This window comes from Venturia canescens, chromosome 6 (assembly GCF_019457755.1).
Source record: "Venturia canescens isolate UGA chromosome 6, ASM1945775v1, whole genome shotgun sequence".
NCBI lineage: Eukaryota > Metazoa > Arthropoda > Insecta > Hymenoptera > Ichneumonidae > Venturia > Venturia canescens.
This window is the reverse complement of record NC_057426.1, coordinates 12,091,055-12,107,973: the sequence shown is the minus strand read 5'-3', so window position 1 is coordinate 12,107,973 and position 16,919 is coordinate 12,091,055. Positions and strand designations below refer to the sequence as shown.

The following is a 16,919-nucleotide window of genomic DNA, read 5'->3' as shown; positions in this document are numbered from 1 at the left end:
TTCAATCGACAAATTTTCTTCTCTGCAGTTGCACGACTCAAAGTCTGGTATCAACGAAATGTTGCCAAGCGAATTTTGTTTGTAGCAAAGCTGCAGCAGTTCGAGTTTCCATGGGTCCACTTCACCGCTGTCGAATTTCGAACTCTTAAAAAAAAACGTTACACTCCTGCGATCCCGAAATTCGAAGTCTCGTACCTTTCCAGATGTTCGAGCAATTTATTTTTATAGAACAGACTGTACGCGAGGGCCCGGTAAACAGGCGGATAATGAATGCCCGGTTAGTCCAGCTCACGTACTGACTCTAGGAGGCCGCTGCATTGTTAGACTCTCGTCTACGCGATCTCGTCGAGTGTGTCGTCTTCGTCTGTTTTCCTGCACTCTATGAGCTCGCGCTATCCCTCGCGTGTTTCTTTCTCGGTTTTCCTCAGTTTCGTACATAATTGCGTCTCGAGTGTCGTCGAGCCTCATCCTCGGGGAAAGCTCCATCGACACTATGCCCGGTCCGTCTTTCTAGGAGGTATAACAAGTGCTCTAAGCGTGCTACCGAGACTACAAACGAGTGCGTAGACTTTCGCAGGCATTGTAGAACTAGAAAGCCTCAAATAGCAGCGGATATGACTTTTTCGTGGTGGAAAACTCTTTTTGAGAAAAGCTTTTGTGTCTGCTGCTGTAAGAGGGACGAGAACGGTTCAAAGAAAATATTGGTGCCGTGTCAACGAAAAAATTCGAGGATTTAATTCCACGTTACTTCTCCAATTAATCATCAGTCTCATCGCATTCAAAGAATTTCAATCCGAAGGATAAAAATCCTTCGGAGGCCTGCTCCCTGGAGAGAGAAATACAGAAAAAAGGAAAGTGAATTTCGGAAGAATGACCAAGTTCCTGGGATCAAACGGACCACCGTTCTCGCCGGCTTAAGGGTTCAAAAAAACTGTCGGCTTTCGAGATATTTACAACCCCGAGGGAGCCGGAGCTGAGCATGAGCTATACAAGGCTCTACGTATACACTGCATACGGCTCTGGACACGACTATGAGATAGTCCACTAAGTGGCTCTCTCATTACTTAAAGCGTTGTGCAACGATAAGCTCGTGACTCTCTTTCCTCGTCCCTTGGACTTCTTTTAGCCACACGAAAGAAAAAATCGTCCCAGGTATGGCTCTCGCTGTACCTGTGTATGCGCGTTGGGTTCCTGTCGATCCAGAATCGTGTTTGTAAGTCACCTGAGAAGAATCTCGGACTGTGATATTTGCTCTGGGTGTTTAACGAAAAAACTATTGAGGGAATACCTTGAATGCGGGCCAAGCTCGTATCGTATCTTATCCTTGAAAGCGATTACGAAGCTAAATTAACGTGTTTCATTCTTGGAGGATCTTTGCAGTAAAAAAAGTCGATTTACGAATCTTTTCGATCATTTTTCTTCACCTCCGCAACAAAAAAGTACTTGATGGCGTGCTTGGGCACGACGAGTACTCGATTGAATGGTTCCTCCATTTGATGTTGATTTGAAAAAAGGTGAAATTACGACTATTAGTGCTCAGGGCGAATCTGGTTTTCTTTCGGTTTTTATAATTTCTTATTCTTTTCGATAAATACGAAATTTCAAGGGAATTTTTCTTTATGCGTCATGGGACTCGGAGTATGAAAGTTTTTTAAAATGTATCACGACATTTTTCTCATGGGTTACGAGAGTCTTTAATGCCCGTTACGAAATATTTTTGGGTGATTCTGACGTGGACCACGTTTAATGCCACGCTCGGTCAATTTACTGAAGTAATTAAAATTTTCTTCAAAAGCCGTCCGCGCCCTCAGGATCAAAGTTTCGTGCACCGCGAACAGCGTTCGAGTTCTACAACTCGAATCTCCCTGCACGCCCATTTGGCATCTGGTTTACGTTCGGAGCCTCAGTTTTTCGACACTCAGCCTATATATTTTTAACGTAATAATAATTATTATAACGCTGTGAGAACATCTATAAAGTGTGCCATTAAAAAAGTCTTAGCTCATACGACATCGCGTGTTGAATCGTCACAGCAACGTCCTTTCAGCGCATGTCGAAATTTTACAACTTCGTGTCTCTCATCCCGGACAATGCTCCCTGGAGAGTTGGTAATGATTTTTATTTTTAATGTTCAAGTGCTACGCCTCTCGACATTCAAAGTTCCTCTACCACTCCCTCTCCCTCTTTCACTCTTGACGATGAACGTACGAAGAAGAAAGTTCCCCTTTCAGAAAATGGATCCGATGGGCCGAGCAAATCGTTTCACATTTCGTAGAATTATTTCAAAGTTTAGATTTAAAATCGTGTCGCAAGGTAAAGAAGCCTAAAAATCTGCAAGTTTCCATCCAATGAGCTCTGCTTGTTTTCGTATTGAATTTGAATGAACTTTGTTTGGATTTATTCAACAATTAAGAGAATTATTATCGACACTATTTTGTCATCTTCTAAGTTAAATTCCTCCAGGCTAAGATGTGTCTGCGAACCGTCTCTTTAATTTTATAGTTAAATGACTATCAATGATTTGATCGAACTTGAATACACTTTATTTTAATTGGTCGAGAATTCCAAGAATTATAAATAATACCATTTGTCTTCGTCGAAATTACATGCATTTAGAGTGAGAGGTGTCTTCTCAATTGAACTGTAAGGGTCTTCCACAAAGGTGCACTGCTCACAGCACATGCGACCTCGGCTTATACGCATTCGGATCCCTTGAGGACCTTCCTAGATACCTGAGACACATCTGAAGTTTTCCATTCGGAACTGCGCACAAGTCACAGGTGTTGCACGTCCCTTCAGTCAGGTGTTTCCGCGCTGCTTGACAAATTTATGATTTGCGAGTCATAAAAATAGTGCACACCCGACTAAATTCCCATCGCCTTTTCGCATTTTCATTTCACCTTAATTATTTCGAGTCCTCGTTTACGAAGAAAAAAAAGTTCAAAATATGAAATCCCCATTGGAAACTCCCTCGACGTCAACGAGCGTTCGTCGACTCATAACGAAACCAAGTTTCTCCTTGCTCGCTCGAATGTTCCGATCACTTGCCCCGGACAATCGTTCCGTTATACTTAATCCTAATATGGCGCGGTGTTCTATGCTCGTTATTCGTCCACACTAATGAAGGTCGAACTCACCTCGCACACGTCCAAGCCTCCGTATCGATACGATACACCCAGGCTCTGTGTGCAAGAGGATTTTGGAGGCTCGGATCTGTTCCGAGCCACCGCGACAGGTAATAGCTTCCGAGTCTCGGTTATATAGTTTATAATACAAAATGTATACAGATATTTGGTGGGGACGAGATACATGTATAGATCCAAGGCAATAAAACGCTGCAACTACTGTACACGAGGAAAGAACAGGTGCGGCGCAGCGAGGGTTCCTCCATCCGTAACGGTGTTGGCCCTTCCTCGCGTTCTTATTCTTATTCTTCATTTTCTCCTGTTCCCTCGGCGTCGTCCCTCTTCGTCTTCGTGAAATTTCGAGGCGAGGGCACCCTCCCGATATTTCGTACACCGGACGTCGTTCTGCACTCCGTACCCATATATTTATATACAAAAGGTACTTAAGATGGAGTAAAGCTTCGTTGGGGAAACCTCGTGTTGGGAACGCGCGCGGCAGTCCACCTCCACGACGTTATTTAGGTCCTGGCTACACCGAGAGCCCGTATACAGTTCGCGCATCACTGTGGTTTTTAATGCGATCTGCTCCTCCGGCGCCCTCCCCCTCGTCATCGCATTTCCTGTGTTTGTTCGACGAGCCCACCCTAACAGCTGTTTCAATCAAACAGATAAACTTCCTCGTCCTCGTTGGGTGTGCTTCCTAACACCGACGATCACTCCATTTTTCCCAGATAACTTTGACTCCCTCCGCGGTTGCTCCAGATCAACATTCAATGAGGTTTTCTGCTCACTTTTTTTCTCAGACGCGAGGCCCTCTTCACGAGTCCCCCCAATTTTGCTCGTTTTTCTACAGTTTTTTCTAACATCTTTTGTCAACTGTCTATAGAGACACGATACCCATTGGAGACGAGCACAGTTTTCGTGAAAGCGAATTCCTTACTGGAGACTCTTTACAGAAGTCATCGCGTTCCAGCTGTTTTCGTAAAACTTTCAAAATTCGTTTCTCCAAAACCCTACGTTTTACTCGTGTAGCCCAAAAAACAAATGCACGGCAATTTATATGAGAAGACGTAGTTCGATCTGCTTCGAAACTTGCCTCAAATGAGCAATTCGTTACTAAAGGTTATAAATAAAATCATTTCAAACATAATGATTGAAGTCAAATGAATCTGTCATGGTAATGCATGAAGAAAAACGTTTGGTTCAAAGGAACAAAACTTTGTGAAATGAAAGTAAATAATTTCAACAGAACAATTCAGAAAAAAATTTCACAAATCGTGATCAAACGTTATATTTAAAAAAAATACAAATCTGTATAGTTATTTTGTGAAGTGAAAGAGAGAAAACATTCAAATAGAACGTGAGAAATGAAAAAAACTGAAAAATCGCGCTTGAAAACATTTTGAAAATCAGTGCCTTCTTATCTTATTCTAACAACCAAATCAATTGAAAAAATGTTCCATTTAAGTTACGTGCAGCATTAAAATTTATGATGTCAATTCGAGGCCAAGTATTTAATGGTAAATCGGAATATTCATTCCTTCGGGAAACATCAGGAACCTGTTTCTTCAATAATAAAATAATCTCTTTATGAAAAAAACAGTTTTATTCAATTCACACTGTTTTTGGTAGTTTTTTTCTCAATTTTGTACATTTCATATCACCGTAGAAAGATCGGTGCCTGGAAAACTCAAGATGGAACATTTATATGCTCGAATATATTCATAGATCGGGGAATTTTATGAGAATTTATAAAAAAACGGAACCCCTGGCATATTTTTTCCCTGCGCCTCGCCGACGAAAGTACCGTGAATCACACATGCAGCTTTAATATCTATGCACACAGAAGCGCGCCGCGCAGCCACCACTGCTCAAACATTGTTTATGTATTCACTGTCAATTTAGACCGCACTCTCCCTGCTCCTGTTCTCGAAAAGCTTTTAATGTTGGAAGTTATATGGACCAATTAAATTCAATGTTTGGACTTCCAGTTCTTTTTTAGCACTGGAAGCCCCGGATTTAGTCGGGCTTCCATTAATCCCAGAGTTATTCAGCTCCGGAAGCTCTCTCTATTGATTTAGGTCAATAGTTCGTAATTTTAGGTTTTCTTCAGGCGGTCATTTTTTTCCTGGAAGTTTACTCCGTGATGCGACAGTCTGGACTCATAGCTCTCGAGAATTATGACCCCGCGTTGTTCTAAATGGCCACCGAAATCCCAAATGATTCAACTATTTATAGAGTGGGCTGTAAAATGCATTCGACATTTATTTATAAATATCTCGATAGTTGTGCTCAGTTGGTTAATCGAACTAAACTTTTCTCGTCTACGTGAATCTCATAATCGAACTCTTCATTCTTCGTGAATATTCGAAATGCAGATAAATTTGTCCCAAACCATATGATTCGAGGCTGCTCAACAATTGTGACGCTCAGGCCTCCCACTCTCACTTTTTTTTCATTTTATTTTTCAAAATTCGTCAAAAGTTGGCTATTTTCGTCAAGAATTATGAGTTCTATTCAGGAAAAGACACACGCGGTCGTTGGTCACTGCAGCACACGCATTTCCCGGCTATTTTGGTAGTAGATCGTAATGGCACGTGTACGAAAGTGAACTTTCAGCTCTCGAATAGATGGATAACGAAACAATGAAACTGTGATTCTCACCGAGTGGACTTTCGACGGTTGTTTCCTTGGTAAATCTTCGCTCGAGTTGTGAGCTTTTGTCGCGTACCTTTAGAAATTCTTTTTGCATTATTGATAAATCCTTCGGCAGTCCCAAGCGGTAACGTCGTTTCTTGGTTGTCGTCGTCGTCGACTGCATGCATTTCCTGTTTCGTCGAGGCTCAGAAACTTCCTTGAGCTGAGCAGGTTTTCAGGATTACTAGAGCTCCTCTAACTCTTCGCACGTCCGGAGCTCGAGGAATTTGCAGCCGTCGCTGAACTTCTTCGGCATCGTCCCATGCGACAAGATGATTACACCCAGTTCTAATGGTTTCCAAGAGACGCGAGTTTATGTCTTCATGACAGACTTATACGCACCTCCGTCGTCGACTATTTATCTAACCCTCAATCTCTGAATCGGAGTTCCGAGCTCCATGTTCCTCGACGAGCACTGTGAACTCAAAAATTCTTTGGTTCAACGTCGTGTTTGTTGATTCAATAAACCATGGTGGAGAACAGAATGTAATTCGTTCATTGGACTAAACTTTTGTTGATTTTGCGACGTTTCTGTTGTAGAGGACAACGTCCGTTCGAGCCACCGAATGAGTAATTAAATCAACGGAACTTCGTCCAGTTAACTCCGTTTTCTATGCCACGATTCGCTGATCCAATAAACATTTATCGGATCGACGAACATTGTCGTACTTCGACCGATTTTCTGTGATTTTACTCCCGCTGTCAGAGCGTTTTTAAGACTAAGTTTTTAAGACTTCTTCAGAGAGCTTTTTCAGACACACGAAAGCAGCTTACGACCAGTTTCAATTTAACGTAAGATTACATTAGAATAATGCAGATAATTCGACTAGATTATTCGAAAAATCATATATAATCTAATGAAACTTAATGGTAAACATTTTGTCAAGCCACAAGATTACATCGAGTCAAACGACCGTTTCGGAAACTTTCACACAGGCATTCAATGTCGTTGTATAAAGTTCTTTTCGTATTACAAAGTTTCCCACGCGAGCCTATTGGATGTAAAACCCCAGAGCATGATTATTAGCGTATTTTTGTTGGTTTCGAAAAGCTTTTTAGATGCCGCGTCTTTTTGATTTTCTTTGCAGAGATTTTATAATATCACAATGATAGACGTAGCCGATGATAACGTCGTGACTTCGATGCCGATAATTAAGTTCACGTCTTTAGGAAACGAGGAGTTTAATCGGTTATAAATGTAGGTGACGATATTCATGATTCGTGATTAGAACCCATCGAGGGCAGTTAATCCGAAACGGAAACAAGAAATCACGCGGGCATCTCTCGTCGTTAGTGAAATAAAAAAAAAAAACGTTTCATCGACATTGACGCCCGATCGATCGGGGCGAGATCGAGCGAACAAGAACAGTCGTGGCTTCGTGCCGGAAGTATTCGTGTCTCGATCCTCCGGAGTCTTCACTTTTTTGCAACGCAGACACACGATAGAAAATTCATCACGCAGGGCTTCCTGCATGTGCTTGCAATTCGATTAATAACACGTGTGCCTGCCTGTGTGTGCACAGACATTTGCGTACGGAGTCATGAAACCACCCACCAGTGATTATAATGTGCCAATGAACATATAACTATTGCATTTCTTCGCTGATGCCAATTACTGTGGACGTTTATATCGCCGGTGTACAGAGCGGTTTAAAAGTCTCGCATTTAGTTTCATTGACGCCGCCAAATTTGTGGACGGAATTAGAAGAATCCGGGACAAAAACTGGGCACATAAAAAGTTATGGATTTTTATTCAATTTTCCTTTCGAAATTGACAAAAATCGAGGCATTCAAAAACGATATTATCAAATAACTGATGTGAATATTTCCAGAATCAATTGAAATTTTAGCGAAGAAAGTTGCTTAATCTTTCAGTGATACCTGGGTATTGCCCTACATTTTTTTCTTATCAAAATGACAAATTATCAAGTCACAGATCGTACGTTTCGTAGTGGTTTAGTGTAAGCAACGGGCAGAGCTTCCCGAACTTCTGAAACGTACAATTTTTCCATGGCAGAATCGACGTAGCCTGAATACTGTTTCACGAATGCTCTGCATCGGAGCGAAGAATCAGCAAATGTTTCGCCTCGCAATTCTGCTCTTCACCTTCCGAAGCTCATGGCTTTTGAGCCACTGTGTATTCGTTGACTGTTTGATAGGAAAATGCTCGCGGTTTGCCACGACTTTCCGATCTTCGTGTTCGAAATACGCGCGTGGGTTAACTGTAGAAAACGAGTAGGAAGCGATCGACATTGATTATTACCTTTTGGCGAACTTGATAAATGGTTACATACACGTACAGTTAGCCTATTCAGGACTTTTATTTTTGTACGTAATTGCTCCTTCCAGAGGTCGAATATTCCAATATTTCGTTTTCTCGGACCCACCACCAGAATCTCGGTGATTCGTCGCTTGTCAAAGTTTAAACGGAATAATTTTCTTCAATTTTTTAATTCAAATTTCGAAAATTTACTGCAAGCTCAACCAGCATCACATTGAATCTGCACGAGTTTTGCAACCATATTTTCACTATTCGAATTAAATCGCGTACCGAAACTAGTGGAAAAACCGAACGAGATATCAATGAGTTCCTTCTTAAGGATCGTCACATCGTACCGAGCTCCTTCAAAAGTTTCAATAAAATTCGAAAGCTCAAATGCTCCTCCGCATTTTTAAACCCAGTGACCCGAGGTCAACATTCGATAATAATCGCCCAAGCGTTCTCGAGCAAGAACCAGTAACTGCGAATGCTCGTTGGCCATGCACCTGCGTGTATCTATTTCCCATCATCGCAGGGGCCTGCTGCTCCATTGAGGTACAAGCTGCTGGCACGAGACCGGTACGTTTACTTCATGATAGACGAAAAAAAATATCAAAATATACATGAGCTGCTCCATATGTACGTACCGCTATGAATACAAATCGAGTTATTCGTATTACCGTTATGAATATAGCCATTTTATTAATATGTTAACGGCACGCAGTGATGCACATCAAGGAGAACTTCATATTTAGCGAAACCGTCAATCGACTCACTCCGGTTTGACGAATCTCGATCGTAGAACTCGATCAATATCGTGAGTCTCTTGGAAATTACCGTTGATCAGGTTTGTGGACTCTTTTTGAAGAGCCAAGGAATGGAAAATCGTCACCGAGTGTAAGTCTTCAAAGATTAGACCATGACGTGGTATTAATTAAATGTATTTTTGTATCAATTGAAGCTTTTTCACTAAATGAGTATTCAATGAATTTCGATCGGCATTAGCAGCTTTTATTCGAATCGAAATTTTTAATACCTTTTAATACTTTTGCATGGATTTTTTAAATGTTTTTCTAATCTTCATTCAGCAGAAGCTTCCAAATTTTCGTACAACTTTCAACCAACTTTGCTCATTTCTGACTCCAAATTCTCAACGCAATTTTTTCCCATAGTACAGGTTACGTTGATATGAAAAAATCGATTCGTAGAGAGCGTTTCGTACGTGAAAATCTGAATGAAACTGGACGGGAATAGAAGAAAATAAATCGACTAAAAGTGATTGGTTTTGGTAATGAAACTGGGAACCGTTTCGTAGGTAAAGTTTGTCCAAAATTTTGTTCATTTCACAACGATGAAGATTTCTGTATAATGCTGCTCTTACGCTGACCACGAGCTCACGAGCAGAATACTGATAAATTGTTATTGTGCGTGGGCTTCTGTTTCATGGTTAGACTCGATCATCTCGTCATAAAACTTAACGAAGTGACGCATGAATATTCGATAATACGACACTCTTATCACGAAATATCTCTTGCGAGTAGAGCGTTGTGCTTGTGCATACGCGTTACACCCGCAATATCGTTCTCAATATTATATTACACGCTCCAGAGATTAGACGTGCTCCTTGGAGAGCCTGACTCTCGAGAGCATAACACTTCATAAATCTCAGCCAGTGTTACGCCCATATCTAGCTGGGAAACTTTCGTTTATATACGTAAGGAAGAGGCTGGAGGGAGGATAACACAACACATTCCACGTGAGCTTCTTCTCGTGAAGAAAAACTCGTGTGGGATGCTGTAAATACATTTTCAGTACGATTGAAAGCACCTTTATGCCAGGCTGAGAGAAAAAAGTTATTGCAACAACGAAATGTGGCATTACGGAGTGCCAATGAATTATGTGATCGCCACGAGGTTAGAAATCATTGGATGAGCAAAATTGTTTTAGACCAAACTACAGGTTTTCATTATCTCCGAAAACTTTGCAGTTGAACGAAGAAAACTCTTCCAATAACTTCAATTTCTATTGAATCAATCATTTTTTTTTCTCAGTGAACCAATTTTTCTTCGGTTTTAACTATTTTCATCCCATTTTAATAAATTTTATATACCATTTCCTGATTTTGATATTAAACATATTTTGTCTGCCGGAGATTATACGAAAGTGAGGAGTCAAAATTCCATGGTGTGGCCTCCCTTCGAGACATATAAACAGCCACGTTTTTTGGAGTTTGACGAAAAACAAAGTTCTTGCGGCGCCACCAGCTGTTCGAATACCGGAAACCGTTCATTACTGAATTTGACCTGAATCGTTGTTAATTCAAAATAAAACCGTGCCTCAACCCTCTCGGAGCGTATGTTGCTTCTATACGCAACCCACCCTTCCAGGCCCCATGAAAACAGCATCGGTCAGTAAGTATCGAGTGAGGTTAGATTGCACCATAGATACTCCTAAACCAAGAGAAAAACTGATTTAAGGACGGTGGATCGCGACGATACAATGTTGCCATGCTGAACCATGTTAAAAATATTAAGAATTTCAAAATGATAAGAATTTAATAAAATTTGGTAAATCTATTCTTTAAAGATATATAAGACAATATAATTTTTTTTAGATTTTTCTACCGCATAGCTCTCGAGTAATTGAACACTAAAGTTCACGTGTATAAGCATAGAGTTAACATATCCACAGTTATACATCTCGTGCATAAGAACTTCGATTTAACGCTCAATTATTCGATAACCACGTGGTAAAAAAATTTGAAAAAAATTGTATTTGTATATTTGATGCCAAAGAATGTTATCACCAAATTTTATCAAATTCTTATTATTTTGATTTCGTGATCCACCCTCCTTAACCCACCGAAATATCAATATGAGGCCGGCGTTTGGTGTTGAATTGGCGCGGTGTGGATACGTGCTTTACTTATCGCAAAAGAAAAGTGAGCCCACCTTTGGGTTTCATACTCCAAACGTTATATCATTTCAAAGACTGTAATATGATGTATTTAAGGTATTAGGTGCTAGATTCATCCGTAAATTTTTCTGGTTTTGTCCCCCAAGTACCTGGTTCTGCGCGAACCTAACATTCAAAAATTTGTATTTCCCAATAAAAAAAAAAAACTAAAATGCCAAAACAAAGACAGAGGGTTAACCACCGAAATCGCGTGTGCGTTGATTTTTGTCAAAATACAACAACAGCAGCGAGGAGGACGTTAATAATCAGAAGAACAGATGAAAATATCATTCTGATTCGATTGTAAAAGTCACACGCGACTCCACACGCCGTAGTCAATGTCGTGAAACATGCGGCGACGATGGAGAAGATATTTTTACGCAATCGCATAAACATAGGGTTGACTCTGAGAGCGTTATATATCTCTAAGGGCCCGCGACTTGATTTACGATTCATGATTATTTCATGGCTTTCATACACAGAGATACGGAGCTCGATAACTGGCGCGCGTACGGGCGTAATCCTATAGAATTTCGGAGCCAAACCCACGTGAACTAAGCCCCTTTTGTTTGTTCAAACTGTCTACGTATATATGGGTACTGCAACTGCCTCGTGGCTAACGGAAATGTGGGTCAACCGCATGTGTTTCATCGTGTTTATACCGATACGGATGCCGGAGACTTTAGACGGGAGTGTATCCACGTGCGTATGAATTCGGAGTTGAAACACGAGAAATAAACCGCACGCGATTTCTACCCGAACGTTAGAAGCGAGCTACTCGTATGAGAAAATTTAAAACTCAAAATGAAAAGACTTCGTTCCATATTCTCGAATATTATCCATTGACAATCGTTGTATTGGGGAATACTAAGTTCGAAGTGTTTTTCATCGAAAGGTCGATACCTGAATATAAAATATTTCGTTGGGACATTGCACCTCGAAATTTCGAAAAGTTTTCAAATTTTACAGTTTCGTGTGAACGATTTTAATTTTCTTGATCGAATTCGTGGAGTTCGACGTTTGTCCTAATTTCTGTAGAGTCGTCGACTCGTGTTTATCCGAGTGTCACTTTCAGAATTGCGTCGAGATTTATCTCGCATCGAGAGAGACAAGAAAAGTTCACACAGCGAACCGTGCCTTCGAATCTCAAGTGTCTCGTTGCTTCTTTTTTTTATATTCCTATTTGCTCCCATTAGAAGCAGCTATTTCGTTGATATTATAGTTGTGTCTTCAATGACAAATGAACGTCGGCGTTGCGTCCACCAACGACATTTCGAGCTCTTCTTTTTTTTCCGTTCTCCGAAGGCTATCAACCGCCTCATTCTTTTCTCCCTTTGATCATACGCTGTTGAAACGAGAGAAAAATCGTCTGACCCCTTCCTCACGCACACACGCACGTACGAATGTAAAACTGTGAATAAAGTTTGGGTACACGCACAGCTTCCGACATTTCAATAATATATATTCGTCGCGACGCAATAGCTTTAGAAGCTTCTGGTGTTGCTGTACATTCACGTACTCAAATATTTTACTGAGATTACGCCCAGCATTCCGGCTACTGCGGATCCAACTGGATCGGTCGAGTCATCGATCTCGTACATTGACAATGACTTCAGCCTCTTATTTTTACTCGATAAATATTTACGAATAGTTTCGGCCATCAGGTTTATCCTCAGATTACTGTTAAGGCATTATATACACTTGCGCAGCGAAAAAACGTGATTTTCTTGATTTTTTTTTCGACGAGAAAATAATTTTTGAGCATCGCAGTTGCGGTGGACATGGTAACTAAAAAACTATTGATCGGATCCATACGAAATTTATGCCACTGATTTATTATAATGAGAGCTTGGGCCTGGACGAAGGATTTGTAAAAATTTAGGTTCAAAATAATGGCGACGGTTTTAACACAAAATTCATTTTTTGAGGTGCTAAATTCTCGGTTTTTGTTACAATTTTATTCCAATAAAATACGAAATCCTTCGTTCAGGCTGTTATTATAATAAATAAGTGGTATAAAGTTGGTATGGATCGGATTGATAGTTGGATGATAGAAATTGTACTCGAAGAATATCCAATAACAAAATTTTCCATTTTTCCGCCCGTCACAAGGGTATAAAAGGCCTTAAGCGAACAAAAGGTCCAGCAAGCAGTTCGCCAATGTTTAAAATAGAGAGACCCACATAAAGTGAGCAAAAAACTGCCAAATTCTCTTCCCAATCTACTTTTCGTACAAACGACTTGCAAATCAGGAAAAAATGTTCCTCACTCCGCAGAGTTGGCTCGCATCTTGATCAAATGAGCGGAAAATAATGTCCATTTGTCAAGTAAATTTCACTACCGCAGAACACATAATTTTCAGCCCCGAAGAACTTCCATCCCAGACGAATAAATTTGTTTATTTCGATAAGTGTGGGACAATTCATAAAGGGCATCAATCAAAGACGAAGGCTGAACGGAGGCGCGCGTGTAGGCGGATGTGTCATCCTTTCACACATCTCTTCCGATATCATTGCTCTTCGCGGGTGAATGAATAGCGGTGGATGTGAGGGGGGCGAGGAGCGAATAAGACTACGACTACTACGACTATTTCATAGGGACGAGCAACGGTCGCTGTGTGACTCAGCTTTCTGGCCGGTGTACAGGTTGCGTCAAAGGGGCTCGCCAATTATCGAAAACCTTGAAAAACGCGAAATTTCAAAAATCTTCGAATCCCATTTCCCTCGCAGAGCCCTAAGCAATTTTACGCGAAAGTGAGCCCGAAAGTGAGTCGCCGTTGAACGAACGAAACGTTTTTTCCCCGTTTTATTCTGTCTCTAAAAATTTTCTGATGCACCTCATCAGAAACGCATCAGGGAAAACGGATTTTTCTCTCCACAGTTCCGGGCTCCACCCGCCTCCAATTTGGCTCGAGACTGCCGCTGGAGCGTCCTGTAGAAGCCTTCGTATTTGTACGCGAGAGCTCGACGCATTCTCCGCACTCGTAATACACAAACGTGCGTCTTTAAATCCTGGTGATCCTCTTCATGCCCCGCGAGATATTTGCTCGACCGTAGTTACTTTTCATCTCCTAAGAACCTTTGATGGAATGGTGCGAGCGATTTGTCGAGGAGGCAAGAAACGTGACGACAGTACTTTTCATTAATCTCGTCGGCTTGGCCGCCGGCTCATCGCCCATTCGTTACATCATAACTAAAAGCTGTATTTAGGGAATGCTTTTTTCGTCTGTTGCAGGACCAACAAGTATTTACAAAAATCGTCGATCAGTCGGGTGTGCGCGGTCGGAGGTTTCTTCGTCAGCATTCCAGTCTTCTTAACCGGTAAGATAATCATACTTTGTATTCCGTCACGAGAAAAAGTACTGCGCGGTAGTCGTGTAGAAACCCCGCTCTCGGGGGGACAAAAAACTCAAATTGACAAATACCTACGCACGCACGTACGGCTAAATCGCCTTCCGATCTTCCCTTAATGCTCATTTAGTTTTCACGATAGCCCAGTTACATTAATTCTCGACACTGGTTGAGTAACCTCGTGATCGTTATACCGCACATGGCTGACCAAACGGAGTAATGCCACGATTTATGTATATTAAATGGTGTATACAGGAAGATGCGGGAATGCCATCGGAGGAGTATAAGTGGTTTGTCCACTTTTCAGGATTCCAAGACGACGTCGAAAGCGGCGTCGAAGGGGGGGGGGGGAGGCGAGAGGGTGGGAAGGGAGTCAAAAGGGGGGCATTTCTCGTTCGCGATTTCTTTCCCGTGGTACGCGTTCACGGGTAATCAATGAGCAGTAATTAATGGTCTTAGAAAATCAAAGTTTTGCAGTCCTTGTTCGCCTCGAGCTCTGAAATTATTTCATATTAGCATTTCAGAGCAGTTTTGTTTACAATGACTCGAGAGGTGCACGCGTGGATAACGAGAGGAAACCATTTTTTTGCACTGTTAGTATTGCTTTTTGAAAATATTGGCGAGACGAAAAGGCTGCCAAAAAGATTTTCTGATTTTTCGATTTTTAAAGGAGCTTCGCGTTAAGCTTTAATTTTGCCGTTTTAATAATTTACGACTAGCTTCTGAATCTCACTGGACATTCAGAAATTTTCATGAAAAGGGATTCACTGCAGTTGAGCATTTCTTTTAACTATTCTTCTCTTCATCGTTCTGATACGGTCCATTTTTGGTCTTCTGCAATAAAATATAGAAACTCCCCTGTCAATTCACTGACATCTGAAATTTAACAGCAGCTCAATCTGCATTAAAAACGATGAATTTTTCAATTTCAACTAAAAACGTTCGTGACGAACTCAGAAACAAGCAGATAAATCGCTAGATCCCCCCCCCCCCCCCCTTCCCGTTTTTCCTACATCACAACTTTTCTCCCGACCAAATCCTTCGTTACTATCACAAGCTGCCAAACCTGATCGTTATCACAATCAATTGCCGTTATTCAAGTTTGATTAAGATAAAATCAATCGTAGCGCCCGTTGCGTGAGAAACAAAAATAAAAGCTGATGCGGGCATCTTCGAAAAATGAAAACTATTTTTATTAACAGCGCTCTTTCAGATCACCATCTCGAGTTAAAGTCCCCCTGCACCAGTTTGATATTCACACTCAGACATGAATATACTGATGGATTCTCCATGGGAGAGAGAGCCATTCGTGAATATATTTATGTTTGCTTTTACGAAGATCTAGCCTACGTGAGAATCTCTCTTACTATGGAAATGTCTACTCAATAGTGAACTTGTACGAGAAATTAGTCGTTGATGCAATACGCAATCGTGTCTGCCATAATGAACGTGTTTACTGAACCTTCATAAATTGAACATTCGTTACCGCTACTTATACCTGAAACGCGGATGATTTAACTGTTCCGTTATCGTTCGTCATGCCAGCATCACTTCACATCGAGTCATATAATTAAGCCGATTAACAGCCTCATTAAAGTAGTTTTTTCTTTTACAATATCGCGGAAGTTAGACGATGCTTTGCTCGAGCGTACGTGCGGGCCAGAAAATTACGATTTCCAGGTTCTTTTCGTGCCTTTTTACACAGCAGGTGGCAAAGTCATTTTTGCAGCTGTAAATTCCAACGTTATTGCTTCGGATGTCAGCGAATGTTGATGAGAGTGTTGCAGCAGTAACATTTTTTCATACTGCGCTAAAAAAGTGCAGCCACGTTATTCATGAAGGGGAAGAACGTGGAACGGTGAATTCATCATTCGTCAGAGAGAGCTATTTTTTAAATTCTACAAAGTGTGCAATTTTGGAACGAAAATAGACGTCGAGAGCGACTCGATTATTGACGACGTACGCGATTCTTAAATTCTCAGAATTGTCAATGATTTTTTACAAACTAATATCCGTCCTGACACACTGCTGTCTGAATAGAAAAATTGCCGAATACATTTTCGAGCGTATTCAGTTCCGCGTGTCTTCTTTATGCAAGCTCATAATGTCCGCTACATTTTCAGGACAGATTATATGCAAATGATTAAAAAAAAGTTAATCTTTTTCGCTGTTATGCCTCCCTGAATGAATAAATAAGCTGTGGCAATTTATGCACTCTTTTCAGTCTCTGTCTCGCTTTCTCGTTCTTCTCGGGCTCTCCCTTTTCCATCATTATTTATCATTTTTTTCACTTTTTCATTTCCTTTTATTCTTGTTCTTCCCAGGTATGATACTCTACACGTTCATCCAGTTTCACTCAACGCCTGCGATCGTAATGTCGGTATTCATCGGTCTTGGTATCGTGTTCTGTGGCTGCGCTATGGTTCACAATGTCTTCGTATGGCAAAGAGTAAGTATACATACTTTGTTGCATATGCATATGGACCATTTCATGTAAATTTATTCAATCGTTATTCGACGATTCTTCGACGG

The 16,919-nt window shown here is 41.0% G+C and overlaps 1 protein-coding gene across 3 annotated transcripts in view; it reads left to right on the top strand.

Annotated features, from left to right (window-relative positions):
• Positions 1-16,919, top strand: part of LOC122411936 (uncharacterized) — a 52,529-nt gene that overhangs the window by 28,987 nt on the left and 6,623 nt on the right. For all 3 annotated transcript variants that reach the window (XM_043421056.1, XM_043421058.1, XM_043421057.1), the window contains exons 3-4: positions 14,272-14,357; positions 16,712-16,836. In XM_043421056.1, the coding sequence (XP_043276991.1) occupies positions 14,272-14,357; positions 16,712-16,836 (211 nt within the window). The remainder of the gene's footprint in view (positions 1-14,271; positions 14,358-16,711; positions 16,837-16,919) is intronic.